This window comes from Camelus bactrianus, chromosome 33, assembly GCF_048773025.1.
Source record: "Camelus bactrianus isolate YW-2024 breed Bactrian camel chromosome 33, ASM4877302v1, whole genome shotgun sequence".
Taxonomy (NCBI): Eukaryota; Metazoa; Chordata; class Mammalia; order Artiodactyla; family Camelidae; genus Camelus; species Camelus bactrianus.
In genome coordinates, this window is record NC_133571.1 from 12,876,551 (window position 1) to 12,892,318 (window position 15,768).

At 48.9% G+C, this 15,768-nt stretch overlaps 1 protein-coding gene across 3 annotated transcripts in view; it reads right to left on the reverse strand.

Annotated features, from left to right (window-relative positions):
• Positions 1 to 15,768, reverse strand: part of DSCAML1 (DS cell adhesion molecule like 1) — a 331,475-nt gene that overhangs the window by 32,688 nt on the left and 283,019 nt on the right. For all 3 annotated transcript variants that reach the window (XM_074357069.1, XM_074357068.1, XM_074357070.1), the window contains 5 exons: positions 14,015 to 14,214; positions 13,276 to 13,372; positions 12,535 to 12,663; positions 4,898 to 5,065; positions 3,637 to 3,707 (listed from right to left, as the gene is read on the reverse strand). In XM_074357069.1, the coding sequence (XP_074213170.1) occupies positions 3,637 to 3,707; positions 4,898 to 5,065; positions 12,535 to 12,663; positions 13,276 to 13,372; positions 14,015 to 14,214 (665 nt within the window). The remainder of the gene's footprint in view (positions 1 to 3,636; positions 3,708 to 4,897; positions 5,066 to 12,534; positions 12,664 to 13,275; positions 13,373 to 14,014; positions 14,215 to 15,768) is intronic.

A 15,768-nucleotide genomic window follows, 5' to 3' on the forward strand; every position in this document is an offset into this window, starting at 1 on the left:
CACAGGGAACTATATTCAATATCTTGTAGTATCCTATAATGAAAAAGAATATATGTGTGTATATATATATATATATGTGTGTGTGTGTGTATATATATATATATATATATACATATATATATATATATATATATGACTAACTATCATGCTGTACACCAGAAATTGACACAACATTGTAAACTGGCTATACTTTAATAATAATAATAATAATAATAATAATAATAATAATAATAATAATAATAATAATAATAATAAAATAATTAAATAATAATAATTTAAAAAGTCAGATCATGCCACTCCTTTGCTCCTGCACCTTCAAGGGCTCCCATCTCACTCAGAGTCAAGGCCAAAGTCATTACAATGGCTGCAGAGCCCTATATGATCTGCCCCCTGCCCCCATTGCCTCCTTGACCCATCTCCTCCCCACCATGTTTCCTATGTCCAGCACACACCTCTCTGTGGTTCACACCAGGCACATTTCCATGCAGGGGAACACTCTTTCCTTGGGTATCCACATGGCTTGCCTCATCACCTCTGTGGTGTCCTTGCTGAAATGCCTCCTTCTTAGTGAGGCCTTCCTTGAGCTCTTTAGGGAAGATTGCTCCCTGCCCTCTGCCTAGTACTCCTTACATTGCTTCCTGGTTTTCTTTTTCTCCACAGCAGTAGCGCCTTCTGATAGTCTGTTTATTTCACTTGTGTCTTTGACTATCTGTCCCCATGGGGATATAAGTGCCATGAGGATGAGGAGTGTTGTCTGTTTTTGTTTCCTGCTGTGTTCTCAGCATCTAGAATGGTGCCTGGCATGTAGCAGGCCCTCAGTACGTATTTACTGAATGAATGACTCATTGAATAGATGAATGAATGAATGAATAGGGATATCATTTGGCCTCAGTTTGGGGGCCTGGGAGAAATGCAACAGTACAGTAGACAAAATGTAACCAGATTGGAGAAGGAGGTAAGCAACTGGCTTTTTTAAGAAGAGAGAGTCCCAAGACACCACTTCACACCCACTAGGATGGCTATTATCAAAAAACGAAAAGTAACAAGTGTTGGCAAGGATGTGAGAAATCGGAACCCCTGTGCATCACTGGTGGGAACGTAAAATGGTGCAGCCACTGTGGAAAGCAGTTTGACAGTTCCTCACAAAGTTAAGCGTAGAACTACCCTATGCTCCAGCAATTCCATCTTTGGTATATACCCCAGAAGAATTGAAAGCAGGGACTCAGACACATATTGGTACACCCATGTTCACAGCAGCATTAGTCACAGTAGCCAAAGGTGGAAGCAACCCATATGTGCATAGACAGATGAATGAATAAACAGAACACAGTATATACATACAGTGGAATATTATTCAGCCTTAAAAAGGAATGGAATCCTGATACAGGCTATAGCCTAGATGAATCTCGAAAATGCTATGCCAAATAAGTCAGACACAAAAGGACAAATACTGTATGATGCTTCTCTGAGGTACCTAGAACATGCAAATTTAGAGAGACAGAAAGTAGAAGAGAAGTTACCGGAGGCTTGGGGTGGGTTGGTCGGGAGTTAGTGTTTAATGGGCACAGAGTTTCTGTTTGGGATCATGAAGAAGCTCTGGAGATGGATAGTGGTGATGGGTGCTCAATGCTGGGTACTTAATGCTACTGAACTGTACACATGAACACGGTTACAATGATCAGTTTTAAGTAAACAAAATCATGTGTATATTTTACCACAAGTTAAAAAAAAAAAGAGTTATTGAGTTTGGTGTAGGTCCAGCCCCTCTGGGAGTTGGATTACCCTAGAACATCCTGGCCAATGGCTAAGGCGTGTGTTGAGGACTGAGGTCTGAAGCTTGCTCCTGGATGGAGGGACAGGAGATGGATAAGGACACACAGGTGAGAAGAGGGCGTCTCTGAGCTCTGCCTGGGCTGGCCAGAATGAAGGGCTGATCTCGGTCAGCCAGGCGAATGGAGAAAACTCCACTGACATCAGTCTGGGGGCTTGGAAACATGCTCTCACCCCCAGCTTGAGCCCTGATATACAACCAGACACACACATAGAGAGGAAACACCAACAAGTAAACACTCACTGACACAGACATTCTCATACATGATCACGCACGCGCACACACACACACACAGGATCCTGATATATCCCCTCATATCCAGAACCATGAACACACACATCCAGACCCACCAAAGCAAACATCCCAATCCACAAATACCCACAGCCAGAAACACTTAGACCCACAAATAGAAACCAGCTCCTTTAATGAGGGGACTTGCCCATCTACATACTGAGAGAGAGCACACACCCCAGTGCATATAAAAACAGCTTGAATCAGGGTTTTAAAGAAAATGAAGTTAATTTAAAAGCCCACCTTTTATTGTACTAAAAAATAGTGCGATCAAAAACAATTAAGTTAGTAAAACAGCAGTTTTTTTTTAAATTGAATGAATGTTTTAAATGAATTGCATTTTTAAGCTCACTGTTAACTCAATAAAAGGAAGTTTTTAATTTAACATAATTGTTTTGAACTCACTAAATAGGTGTGTGTGTATTTAATTGACTTGACTTTTTGTTAATGTCTGAATAATGTTTCTCTCTGCACTTGGGCAGTCCTGTTTGCTAGCTTGTAAGTGGGCGAATTTCTGAATGTGAGTCTGGGATCTGCCCACTCACACGTTCACACAGACATCTGTTATAGATACAAACATGTCTTCAACATGCCCGTCTTCACGCTGACACAGACTTTCAGATTACATATGCACTTCCATATCGAAACACACTGATATACACATCGTTACACAATGACACACATGTCTGGATACCCAGAGTCACCTGCACCATGATATAAACCTGTAATATGCAGGATACACACAGGCTCACACTACCTTCATTCATATCAACACACACTGGCAGAGGCCTTGGACAGGCATTCAGGCCCACCCTGCTACATACACATAGATATTTACATATTCATATAAATCTTGACAGATCTTCCCTCCCTCCCTCCCCCATCCCTCCTCTCTCCCCCTCTCCTTTCTTCCCTCTCTCTCTCTCCTATATTGCTCCCCCCCCCAACAACAGGCATACTCAGGATTTAAATCAATCTTAACAATATTTCTCTGAAGCATTAAGAGATCAATAGGGCTGATTGCAAATTTATGTCATAAAGCAGTGGTGATCCATCTCACGGAAAGAGTCTTAAAATGAAGTGACTTATCTTTCAAGTGAATCTTTATTTTTCATTAATCTGTTTCTTGGTGTTAAAAAAAAAATCCCCTGAGAAGTCAGCCCAAAATTTATGGACGGGCTGGTTCATTCTGAAGTTCTAACTTTCTAATCAATTTTATTTTTCATTATGAGACTTTGGAGAAATAAATCTGATTCTAAATTTTTATCAACCTCCAGGTTGGAGCTTTGTAGCCAAATGTCTCAGTGTTTTACAAACTTATCCATCCCCACCCTCCACCTCCAGGCTTCTTGGAGTATTTGTAGGAAATGCATCCAGAACTAGGATGCAGACAAGACTTGGGGACTGGTCTCCAGGCTTCATTCCCAGTTTTGGAGGAAAGCCCTGGAGTCCAGATCTGAATCTGGAGGGAAGTATGGCTCTACGTATCTACTAGGAAGGCTGACCTCACTTACCTTCCAGGTCACCTGGATGCTCTGTGAGGTCACTGGCTGCAAGGTTACATCCATGGGGGGCCCATCAGGAGCTGGGGCGGGGTGGGGAGAAACAACATTACAAGTCAAGTCTTGGAAGAAAAGAGTCCTATGTTCTTGTTCCTATCTTTGAGCTGGAGGACTGCTGGGGAGAAAGGAAACGCTTGTCTACAGAAGCAGAGAATCTTTGTTTGAGACCCCCCTGAAACAATCATGGGGTTTAAATTTCCTCTTCATTCTCCAGAATTTGCTGAAAATATAGCAATGACCATGAGATACTGCTCCACATCCAGCAGGCTGGCAAAAATTTTTTAAAGTTTGTTAGTGCAACACGTGAACAGGGATATGAAATGGCAGGAACACTCACACACTGATCATGAAAGAGAAAGTGGGTACAACACTTTGGGAAACATTTTAGTTTTTTTTTTTTTTTTTGGTTGAAGGCAGAAGTATGTCCATCTGATGACTCTAATTCCACAACTGCTTATATCCCCTGGGGGAAGTGAAAATGCACACGAGATACAGCTGTGCCAATGACATGAAATTCACAAAAATGTGTCGATCAAAACAAGGAAGACGCAAGAAAACTTATGCAGTATGACTTTATGCATACCTCTATGGGAAAATAGGCAACACTAAACTGTATGGTTGATGTGTACATACATTGTGGTGATAGTATGAAAAAGAAAAGCAAGAAAGTTGAGAAACTGGTTATTTCAGGGAGGGCGATGGGATTGTGATTGGGAAGGGGCATAAGGAGAACCTCTGGTAAGTGACAGTGACCATTGACTATACTAATTGTTGCTTTATTATTATTTATAAAATGGCACATATATGTTATTGTGCTTTTTTGCATTAATTTATATTTTGCAATGACAGGGGAGTAAATACAGCAATCTTGCTTAAACTTTCAGGAATACTCCAGGACAAAAGTCACAGAGAATAACCCAGGGCACTAGTACCCCCATCCTTTGCAGATCTAGCATATTTGTCCTATCCAGACAGGCTGGGGCCAGAGGAGTTGGGTAGGACCACGGACAGCTCCTGAAAGCATCCTATCTAGAACCTCATCCGGAAAAGATTAGACCCAAGAGCCTAGAGGCAGACACTAACAAACACCTTGGAATCTACCCCCTCTCCTCTTTTAATTGTAAGCCTACTGCCAGTGGACAGGGTGGGTGTGGGCCCCAGATGTCTCTGATCCCTGAGCCCATGGGTAAGGGTGGCAGGGCAAGGTGCTCACCAGCCTCTTCAGTGCTGATGGTGAGCTCCTTGCTTGGTTCACTGCGACCAATCTTGTTGAAGGAGTACATGCGGATGCTGTACACGGATGCTGGGTGCAAGTCCACGATGTTGGCCTGGTTGATGGTCGGGGAGATGTTGCGTGTGGATTGCTTGAAGTCCCACGAATCTGGAGAGAGGACACCCATTACTAAACACAGCCAGGCAAACTCCAGAACCCCTCCCCAGCCTCGCCTCAGCACATTCCAGTCTCAACACTGATGCCCAGGAGAGGTCCAGCTCATGCAGACTGCAGCAAGAGGGCACAGACCTCAGCAAGCTCACAGAGTGTGCAAGGGTTCTATTCCATGAAGCTCAAGGGACCAAGGGCTGCCTGAGGATGTGAGCAGCAAATGCACTGGCTGGAGACTCAGGAAGCTTGACCTTTCTCTGTTCTCGGCTGGCTGGTGAGCTCAAACCTCAGATGGGGTTGGACAAGATATTTCCCAAGGTCCCTTCCAAGATCCCCATTTGCTTGCTATTCTGAGGGTCTGATTGGCAAGTGCCTTTGTTCCTTGTTTCTCATACTACGTCAGTGACATGTTGTAAATGTAAGACACTCCATCCTCCCAGGATCCCAGTGCCAAGGAGGAAGCCAAGTCTTCTCCCCCTTTCTCCTCCTCTCTATGTATGCTTCTGTATTTCCTTTCCCTGTGCATTTGTGTGCTGGTGGTCTTGAGTGTGGCTCGGGCTGTCAGGAGGACAAACCTAGTGCCAGAGTCCCTAGCCCAAACCCTACCCTGTCTCATCAGCAAGAGAATGGTCTCTGAGTTTTTAGAGTCAGAAGCCAGCAAAGGGATGAGCACGTTCCCAATTCATCCAGGGGAACTGGCAGCCCATTCCAGGGCTAATGTTTAGCAAAATTATAGAATGGGATAAATACCACTCAGGGATACTGTGAAAGCAAACACTCTAGATCTCCAGAGGAATCCAGTCATTCATTCAATATATTTTTGCTGTGTGCCTACCAGGGGATTCCAGAGAGAAATGGGAAGGGGTTGCACTTACAGCAATGCCTCAGCTAGGACTTTCTGAACTCAGAATTCATAACCAGATTACGTTATTGGCACTTCGCTTTGAAAAGAAAAAAAAAAAAAAAAAGCAAAGCCCCAGGAAACTAGCTGATAGTGGGGCTTAAAAATCTTCCCAGGGCACATCCTGATGTCACTATTCAGTCTAATTTTCCATGTCTTTTAAATCCACAGCAGAGGATCCTGAAAATTCTCAGTAGGAAAGATTAAATTGTATTCACTACCGTTTAATCCCTAAGTCATGGAGGGAGGCTAGCACATTCTAGAAAGAGTTTTAGGAAGACTTTTTTTTTTTTTAAGCTAATGCCTGATAAATCAGGAGAATTGGCTCACCCGAAGAGACTGCCCCATCCTCCCAGGTTCTGGTTAATTGAGGTCCTGACGTTTTTCAAAACACCACTTTCAGCCGCACAGACTTGGCATCTGTGAAGGGCATTGGCCCAGCTCCCCATCTGTAGTTTTGCATTTAATTCTTTGGTTTCATGAGCCAAAGTCACAAACAGCAGAATGTGGATGCTCAGAAAAACATTATTTTCTCATTCTTTTTAAAACACCCTAACTGCCCAAGAGTCACTGTGGCTGGCAGGTTAAGCCAGAACTGCCAATATGCAGGCTCCTACCTGCTGTGGGCACCACTTTGGTTTGGGAGGAAATGGGCTAGTGATGCAGAGGCAGGTGCTCACTTCTCTCTGCGGCATCCTGGGAGGTGCCAGCTCACACAACATACTTGATTTGCCCATGTTTATAGGAGAGGGACAGTGATCATAAGTCAGTGCATTCATTTTTGATGAGTGCAGGCAGGGGGAGGAGACCCATATGATGTGTCTGAAAACAGAGGGGCTAAAAAAAAAGAGGCACTAATATTTACAAGCACCTGTGATGTGCCAGGCGCAGTGCTGGTCACTGTTTACTCCTCACAGCTTCGCCTGACATCAGCACCGTATCTCCACGGTGTAGATGATGCCCACGTCATCAGGCCCAACCTTTCAGCTGGCCTTTCAGGTCTGTTCAACACTTAGACCGCTCCCTTCCTGAAATACTCTTCTCTTGGGCTTCCTAATAAAACACTCTCTAGATTTTCCTTATCTCTTCGGTCACTTCTTCTCTGTTTGCTTTGCAGGTGCCTCTTCTTACCTTACCATTAATAATTCGAATTCTTCAAGGCTCCATCCTAGGCTCTCCTCTCTCTCCCTACACTTTCCCCACCCGTGGCTCCTATTTCCATCTACACACAGAAAACGCACAGATGCATATCTAGCCTGATCTCTCCTTTGAACTCCAGACCCTAACAGCCAGCTGTTTGCTTGATGTCTCCTCTTGGTTGTTTCAAAGCACCTCACACTCAACACGTCCAAGACAGAAGTCTTGACCGTACACCCTGTAAACCTGTCACCTTCCTAGGTTCCCTGTCTCAGGAAATGGCACCACCATCCATCATGTTGTGCCAAGCCTTCGGTGTTCTTCTTGACTTTTCCCTCTCTCCCCCTCCCTATCAAGTCCTATAGCTTTCGAGTTCCATGTGTGTCTTGAATCTCTCCACTTCTCTTCATCTCCAGCCCTACCCCAGGCCAAGTCACTGTCATCTCTCATGTAGACAAGAGAAATAACACCCTAACTAGCCAGCCTCCCAGAATCCAGTGTGCCCCCTACCACCTGCCCTCCACACTCAGCCATCATTCATTCTATAAATATGATTGAGTACCTCTTGCAGGCCAAACACTCTTGGCATTGACAGTGATCACCCCAAACACAAACCTTGTACTGACATCCTCTTGAATAAAACTCTTCAATGGTTCTTTGCTCTTGGGATAAGAAGAAAAATTTTTAACCTGACTTGGGTTAAGATCTGTCCCCTGCCACTCTTCTCTGAACTCTACAGCATTTAGAGCCCCTCTTCATTACACAGTAACTTCTTTTGATGCCACACTGTTTCCATGGCAACTGCCCAAGGAGACACTAAGTTCCTTGAAGGCAGGAACCATGTCTAAAACCTTGCCCATCTCCCCCAGTTGGCATGTGATGGGTGCTTAAAACCCACCAACTGTTTTAGATTAGAGCCACTTTGTTGTCCTGGACTCTGGACTGACAGTTCCTCTGCATTCTGTAGACAGAATAAATACCCTTTGCCTTCCCCTCCCTTGTTTCATTCAGCTGCCAATCATAGGAAGGTTGGGGGATATCTCAGAAAGTGGCCCCCCTTTTTTCTGCTTTTGCCAGTCGATTGCAGGTGGATTTGACCTTGTGTTCCCAAATCAGCTTTGATGTTGGCACAAAACAGCTCCCTCCCCCCCCCCCCCCCAGCCTCCCAGGCTGATGCATCACAGTCAGATCTGGAGGGCTCTAGCTGATTTCCCAACTTGATCACTGCCATCTCTCTGACCTGAATAGCTGAAATTAGGGGCCCTATTTTCTTCGCCTTCCTTTTCAGCTCTCAGAGTACTGAGCTGGCTTTGGCGAATATTGTCTCTTTTAATATTCCCTTTCATATGAGCCTGGCTTACCCAGATTAACATATTTCATTAAGGGCTCTCTCTCCCTTTCTTCATCAAAGGGCTTATGATGCAAAATATTCTTCTTAAAAAATAAGGAAGTGGCTGGGGAGATGTCAGTGCCTTCTACTCTGTGGGCTGCTTGCTGTGAGGGGACCTGGGGCCTTCGGTTTTTTGGGAGACACGTTCATGGTGGAGGGGGAGCAGCTTGGACAAAAGCCACATCTGGAGCATTCAGCTGCCTGCGCTTGGGAAACAAATCCATTCTGCATCTCTGATTTCCTCCCTGCATCACAGCTCTGAGCCCAACATGGCAATCTCTCCACAGCACTGAGAAGAGGTTCCCTGGGTCACAGCCCCACTCCAGCTCACACAGAATGCCACACCATGCCATGCCACACCAGGCTGGCTCACCCCACGGTGGCTGACGGCTCGCACCACGAGGTTGCCTTCTGGCCTTGAAAGGCCATCCTCAAAGAACCCATCCCTGCTCCTTGCTTGGGGAACAGGGGCGAAATGTGGCATCTGCATTTTTAAATCTGCACAGCGCCATCTGATAGATTTGTGTGGACGGTGCTATTTATCATTCAGCATTCATGTATTATTACTCTGCTGCCTGGGGCCAGGAGAAGTCAGCGTGAGTGGGATGGCTTAGAAAGGGCAGACTTAGTAATTTCCCTTGGAAAATTAACACGATGAGCAACATGGCAGAAAGCTTGGCAAAGGCACAGTTGTGACAAAGAAGGGGGTCAGGACTAGGCGGTCCAGATCCAGGATGAGTTTGGTCTGTGGCAGGAGGAGGAGGGGAAGGGAGAGTAAAGGCACAGGATGGAGCTCCTTGGAGGGTGAGGCTGTGCCAGGCTCTGTGCTGGGCATGCCCACATAAGTTACCACATTCACGTAATCCTTGCAACTATCCTGAATTATGTCTTATCATCTCCATTTAATAGGTTGAGATGTCCAAAGACCTTAAGTAGCTTGCTGAAGATCACACAGCTCTGACACTTGGTCAACCCAAGTCTTCTGCTTTGAGAATTGTTCCACTATTCCATGTGCAGGTGGAAGATCTACTTAGACACACACAGACACAGACACAGACACACAGACACACACACACGCACGTGTGCGTGCGCACACATGCCCCTCCTTCCTTTGAGTCAGCCATCCGTTCCCTAGGATACCTTTTTCAGTTCTCATGTAATTCAGTCTGTGGTGTATTACACATGATCGGATATTGCTTTGTAATGGTTCTGAAAGTATGTGCGTAGGTGCACATGTGCACACCTGGGTATGCACATGCCTGTGTACACAATGTATGGTCTTACTCCAACTGCATTGTAAGCTCCAAGGGCAACGCTGTCTCCTCTTTTTCTTTCCCTACCACATGGCTGGTGCATGATTCTGCAAAAAAAATTACTGACACTCATTACATGTTGCTGACTGACAGATACATTATTTCAGCCTACAAGTCCCACAGGACTATAAATTGCCACATGAGGTACTTGAGTTAGAAGGAGGAGAGGAACTTACATTTATTAAAGGTTTAATGTAGCTCTGTGCTAGGTGCTTTCTCTTTAATCCTTAAAACAATCCCACCAGGTAGGCATTACTGTTCCCATCTCACAGATGAGGAAGCTCTGCTGTGTTCACAGCCTCCGCCCGTCTCCAGTGATAATTCACTCTGGTTCTGATGGAAACTAAATGCCAGAATAGACGCCCATCTGAGTGGAATGGTCTGGAGGAGTCCCACCCAAAGGCAGGAGAAAGGACCAACTGGCTTCTCTGTGCTCTTGATCCTGTGACTTACATCTTTTATAGGTGCAAAGCCCTTGTGGGTGGGAGAGTCTGAGGCTGAATTTTCATCACCCTCCCCTCCACCCTGCCCACCCCTCCTAGCACCCCGGCTCTGGCTCTGGGGTGGGGCATGGCAGTTCTTCATCTTTCAGGAGAGCCCGAGGGGGCTGGGAGAAGACATGGTTGAGCTCTGAAAATAGCATCTTTCCTGCTCACCTCCCCTTCTGCCCTGCTCTCCAGATATGTGATGTTCTCAGCTTCGCCTTGCTGAGCAGTGCCCCAGGAAAAGTTTCCACACATTAGAGGGTGGTCAGTGGAGGGGAAGGGTGGATAACAGGGCAGCATGGGGGAAGAGGGCAGGGAGGCAGTTACAAGGAGCAGTGGGAGAGGGGCATGAGTGACAGCCAGGCATCCACTCCCTACCCCCGACAGGAGCAGAGTCCTGCCAGTCTTATCAGCCTGGCAGGGAGACGTTGGCCTGCGTACAGACCCCTCCTTTCTCATCTGGCTCCTGGAAGTCCTGAGGTGTGAGATGGACACAGCTGGGCTCCTCTCCTCTCCGTGCCCTCTGTCTCCACCGAGGTTGGCTGCTGCTCATCACCTGTCCCAGCTGCGGGGCTGTGGGCAGCCCGCTCACTTGCTCACCTCCTGTATACCCCTCCTCCCCGTTGACGCCAGCTGAATCTTTCCAAGGTGCCATGTAGCCTAAGTCTCTCTCTGGGACCTCAGACATTGTAAGTGGCTTTCAATGACCCTCCCAACAAAGTAAAAGCTCAGCCCTCAGGCCCCCTCCCAACCTGGAGTCCTGAGCACTTTTTAATCTAATTGCCCTGGAACTGGACTGTGAACGCTCTGCTAGACATGCTGCTGCCTGGAGCACAGGGCTCCTTGCTAGGGCTGCCCCTTCCCCCTGCCCTGAATCTAAGCCGATTACCTTTCAACCTTCTCCCAGCTCAATGCAATGTCGACAGGGACCAAAGAGGTGCTTCCCTGATGACCCCTCCTTCTCTCTGCAGCCTTCGTCCTGCACTGAGGGTGACCTCCTGAGTGGCTGGCTACAAGTGGACTTTTCTCCCCAACCAGACTGTAAACTTCTGAGGGCAGGGCTCCTCCCTGTAAAAATCCGTATCAAGGGTGATGAACGCAGTGCCCTGGACAGAGTAGGAACACAGCTCTGAGCTTTGCTGTGGATTCCGGGCTGGGTGCTGGGAAAGCAGCAGGGACTAGGACTCGGTCGAGCTAGAGGAGAGGACAGCCAGCTGGCCAATGACCATGTACTGTACTATGGAAGAAAGGAAGGGTCTGGAAGGCTTCTGAGGAAAACAAAACCTTGGATCAATGGTAAGACCTGAAAGATGCATTGGAGTTGGTGGGGGGAGGGGGGCTGGAGAGGGTTGAGTTCTCCAGACTTTTCTTCTGTGTTTTATTTTAAAATTACTTTGAAAAGCTTATATGGGCTTATGGTCTTGAATTCTGAAGGTAGGAAAGAATTCAGAGGGGAAATATGTTTCTCATTCCCTCACTCCTGGTGGCAGCCACCCAGATGCCCTCTCAGGGGCAGCCCTCTGTCACCTGTTCCTCATGTACCGTCTAGAGACAGTCACACAGACACAAGCATGATTGCCTATGGTTCTTTTTTGGCTTGGTCCACTCCAGGCCTCTTAATCCCTCTGAGGCTCCCTCCTTGCCATTCCTGCCACCTGACTGTGGGTCCCTGGGTCTCATTGTTTACTCTGCTCCACAGTGCTTTATGGTGGCGAGCAGCCTCACAGACGCTAGTTAGGGTCCCAAGGGAGGGGTCTGGTAGGGCTTCTAAGAGGAAGAAGCTAGATCTAAGCTTTTCCAGGGATTACCAACCCCAAGTGACCCACTCTTGGCAAGAACCAGCTCTCTGACCTTCAAGCATCCCCATTATCCCAAACCAGGAGTGCCTAGATGACCCAGTTAAACCTGTGATGTCTGTGGCCCCACAGATACAGCCCATAGTCCCTGGCTCAGGGCCTTTAAATTGCTTTTAATCAGACCACCCTGTGGACCTGCCCACGCATAGTCCTGAGAAAAAGGGGCTGATACTCCCTCCCCATCAGCTGGGGGTCCCTCCATCTGCCCTCGGGTTCCTAGCCAGGCCAATTCCCTCCGTTTGGAAGACACAGGAGCTTCTGCACTGGTAGATGTCAGTGTGTCCGCCTTAGATGGGCAGCCCTGCGGCCCAGGGGCTGTCCCCCCAGAGGGGCATGTTCGGGCACGCGGTGCCAGGGGCCACAGCGGGCCCGCCCCTCACCCACCTGATTTGTTCTTGTATTCAATGTCAAAGCCCGTGATGATGCTGTTCCCGTCGAATCGCTGGGTCCAGCGCAGGTTCATACTCCGGGCCTTCACCTCCCGGATCTCCAGCTCTGGGGGGTCGGGGGGCTCTGAGATGTGGCAGGGGAAGGGGGCAGCAGTGAGGATGGCAGCAGAAAGCTTGGCCTCCTGCTGACCCCCACAAAGGACCAGGGACCTCCCCTGGGGGTATTGGTGTCACCTGTGGTCTACCCAAGGGCCCTGGAACCCCGGAGTTCACGCAAGGCAGGATGGGGATGGGGGTGGGGGTGGGAGCCAGTCAGCAGGGCTCAGAGGCAGAGGGGGGCCTGCTTGGTTCCTGCTCTATTCCCGTCTCTTCCTTGGCCCCTTTCCACCTCAGAGCTGCTTTCCCCCATGCAGAATTCCCAACTTTTCCCAGCTTGACTTTCCCTTCCCACACCTCCTCTGGGGCCTGGCCCCACAAACCCAGGCCCCCCACTGGTGGGAGCAGCAGTGTGCTCTACAGGGACCACAGCCATTGCAAACCTCGCTGTCTGTCATGTGCCTGGAAGAACGCTATCACCTCACTCTGCGCAGGAGGGAGCACATACAGAGGCTTTTCCCCAGAGCTGTTTCCTGTCAGCCTCCACCAGGTGTGGGTGGTGTCCCTGCTCTTGAGGGGGTTGGCAGTGAGACCTGGGGTCCCTGGGGCAGGGGCTGGAAATGTGGGGCAGGTGAGGTACCTTGCACAGTGAGTTGAATCAAGCCCCGGTCCTCTCCATATGAGTTGATGGCATGGCAGCTGAAGAACACAGAGTCCCCACGGTCAGCAGGCTTGAGCTGGGAGGTGGCCAGCAGGGGCAGAGGGCAGGGAGAGAGGGAGGAAATGGGGAGAGACTTTTAGAGCCAGTTTGCTGAAGGGGGCCCATCTAGGGGGCATCAGCAAGGCCACCTTCTTCTGGGAGGGAATCCACCAGGGGTTTGTCAAGGGATCCTCTTCACAGAAAGTTCAAAGAGTGAATGAAGGTGCAGAAGAGTCCATGCAGGGAGATGCTTAAGGCAGTCCCAGGAGGAAGGGAAGGGTGGAGGGGTCCAAGAGGAAGGGTGGGGCTGAGGGGTCCAGGAGGAAGGGCGGGGCTGAGGGGGTCCCAGGAGGAAGGGTGGGGCTGAGGGTTCCAGGAGGAAGGGAGGGGCTGAGGGGTCCAGGAGGAAGGGAGGAGCTGAGGGGTCCCAGGAGGGAGGGGCTGAGGGGCCCACACATTTAATGGCTGTGGGGTTGTCAGAAAGAAGATAGAGTGGTGCTCTAAGGCAGAGGTTCCTGGATGGAGAAGGGAAATGGGTAGGAAAGGGAAGGTACTTTTTGGGGTGGGAGAGGGGTTCCCAGACTCCCTGTTTACCTCCATCGGCTATAGATGTAATAGTTGCCAGCCCCCTACTTTCTGAGAGTCGTGGTCCCCCTGAGACGGGGCCGTGGGTGCTCACCTTCAGCGTGGAGACAACCTCGTCGCCGTTGTCCTTGGTGGCGATGGCATACCGCATGACACGGTCCGGGTCGATGACCGTGTCCCCCTTCTCCCAGCGGATGATGATGGGCCGCTCTCCCCGCGCGGTGCAGTTGAGCTCCTTGGCATGGCCCTTGATGGCGATGGTGGTGTTGGGGTGGGAGGTAATCATGGCCGGGACTGGGGAGGAGAGGAGGCGCAGGAGGTCCCAGTGAGGGCGGGAGGCTGGGCAGTGGAGGGGCAGGTGCCCAGCACGGAGGCCCCGCCCCTGCTGCCCCTCCAGCAGAGCATCTCAGCCCCAGAGAAAGGGTCTAATACCCGCTGGGGGTGGGATACAGAAAACCCCCTTGCCTGTCCCCTTTCTTCCCTGCCCATCATGGCGGGAGTAGCCTCTCTTTTCACCAGGGGTTCTGATATCCCATGGACCCCTTTTCAGAATCTTTTAAAATGCATAACATACATAGAATGACAAAGGAAACCAGATATATGGAAGTATGGTCGTACAAATATTAACACTCAAAAGCAAGCTTTTGATATAGCATATCACATTATAATATATGTTCTTTATTACTCCTTATGACATAAGACCTATTGCCGGGCCACATGAGAACAATTTTGTAGCAGTGATGAGCATAAACGTATTGTGAGATATTCTGCAACAGCTGTGATGAAAATACCTATTGGGCATAGTCACAGGTACTGCTACTGCTGTGGCTTGTTGCTTATGTTCAAAATGGAAGAAGTACTAAATCTCAACTAGAAGTTAGTGAAAAAAACCCAAGATGCCATTTTACCCCCGCCCAAATTCATGGACCCCTTGAGTTGGATGCATGGACCTCTGTGGACCCCAGGTTGCAAGCACTGCTCTAAAACGCTGGGGCCTCTGCTTTGTGTCCAGGCTCAAGCTCTTTCTTCCACAGCAGTCAGCTGGTTTACCCCCTGCTTCTAGGCAGCAGGGCCCTCCCAAACAGCTGAGAAACTCCCCTGCTCTTCCAAACAAAATGCAACGGAAAACCCTGGCGAGCAGCACCATAATTAAGCTCCTTCAAGTGCACCAATAGCTCCCTCCCCCTGCCCACCACTCACCTGAGAAAATCGTCATGGGACAGCCAAGGCCCTGGCTAGCCATCAGGAGAGCCCTCCCACTGCCCGGACAAGAGGTGTCTCAGTCCTGACCCACCGCAGGCCTGAGCACTGTGGCCAGCAGCAGGGGGAGGGGAGGGGCAGAGGGAAAGACGGTCTCTACTGCCAGTCAAATTCTGTCCCCTTTCTCTTTCATCAACTCAACAAACACGTGTCCAGCACCTATGCCAGTACACGGCACGGTGCCAGGCTGGGGGATACACATGACATGAGATGGGGTCCTTGCCCTCCTGGGAGTTGGGGAAGGGGAGGAGGAGGTTGAGACTTGCTTGAGCAACATGAAAATGAGCAAAATCTGATGAGTGTGTTTCACAGAGGTAGCAGGAGAAACTAACTTTGGCGGAGGGGTGTCTGGGGAGGCATCAGCCAGCCATTCAGCCAGCACTGACTGCACACCTACTACATACTGGGCCTCATGCTGGGCTCTGGAACCAACAGTGAGCGGGACAAACCCCGTCCCAGGGAGTTTCTTTGCAGTAGTGAGAACAGACAACAAAATAGCCATTCCAGGAATGACTGCCGAGTTCTGTGCTAGGAGAGGGGCTCAGTGCCTGACGGGGCAGGATGCAAACAGGGAGAGTGGAGGAAAGG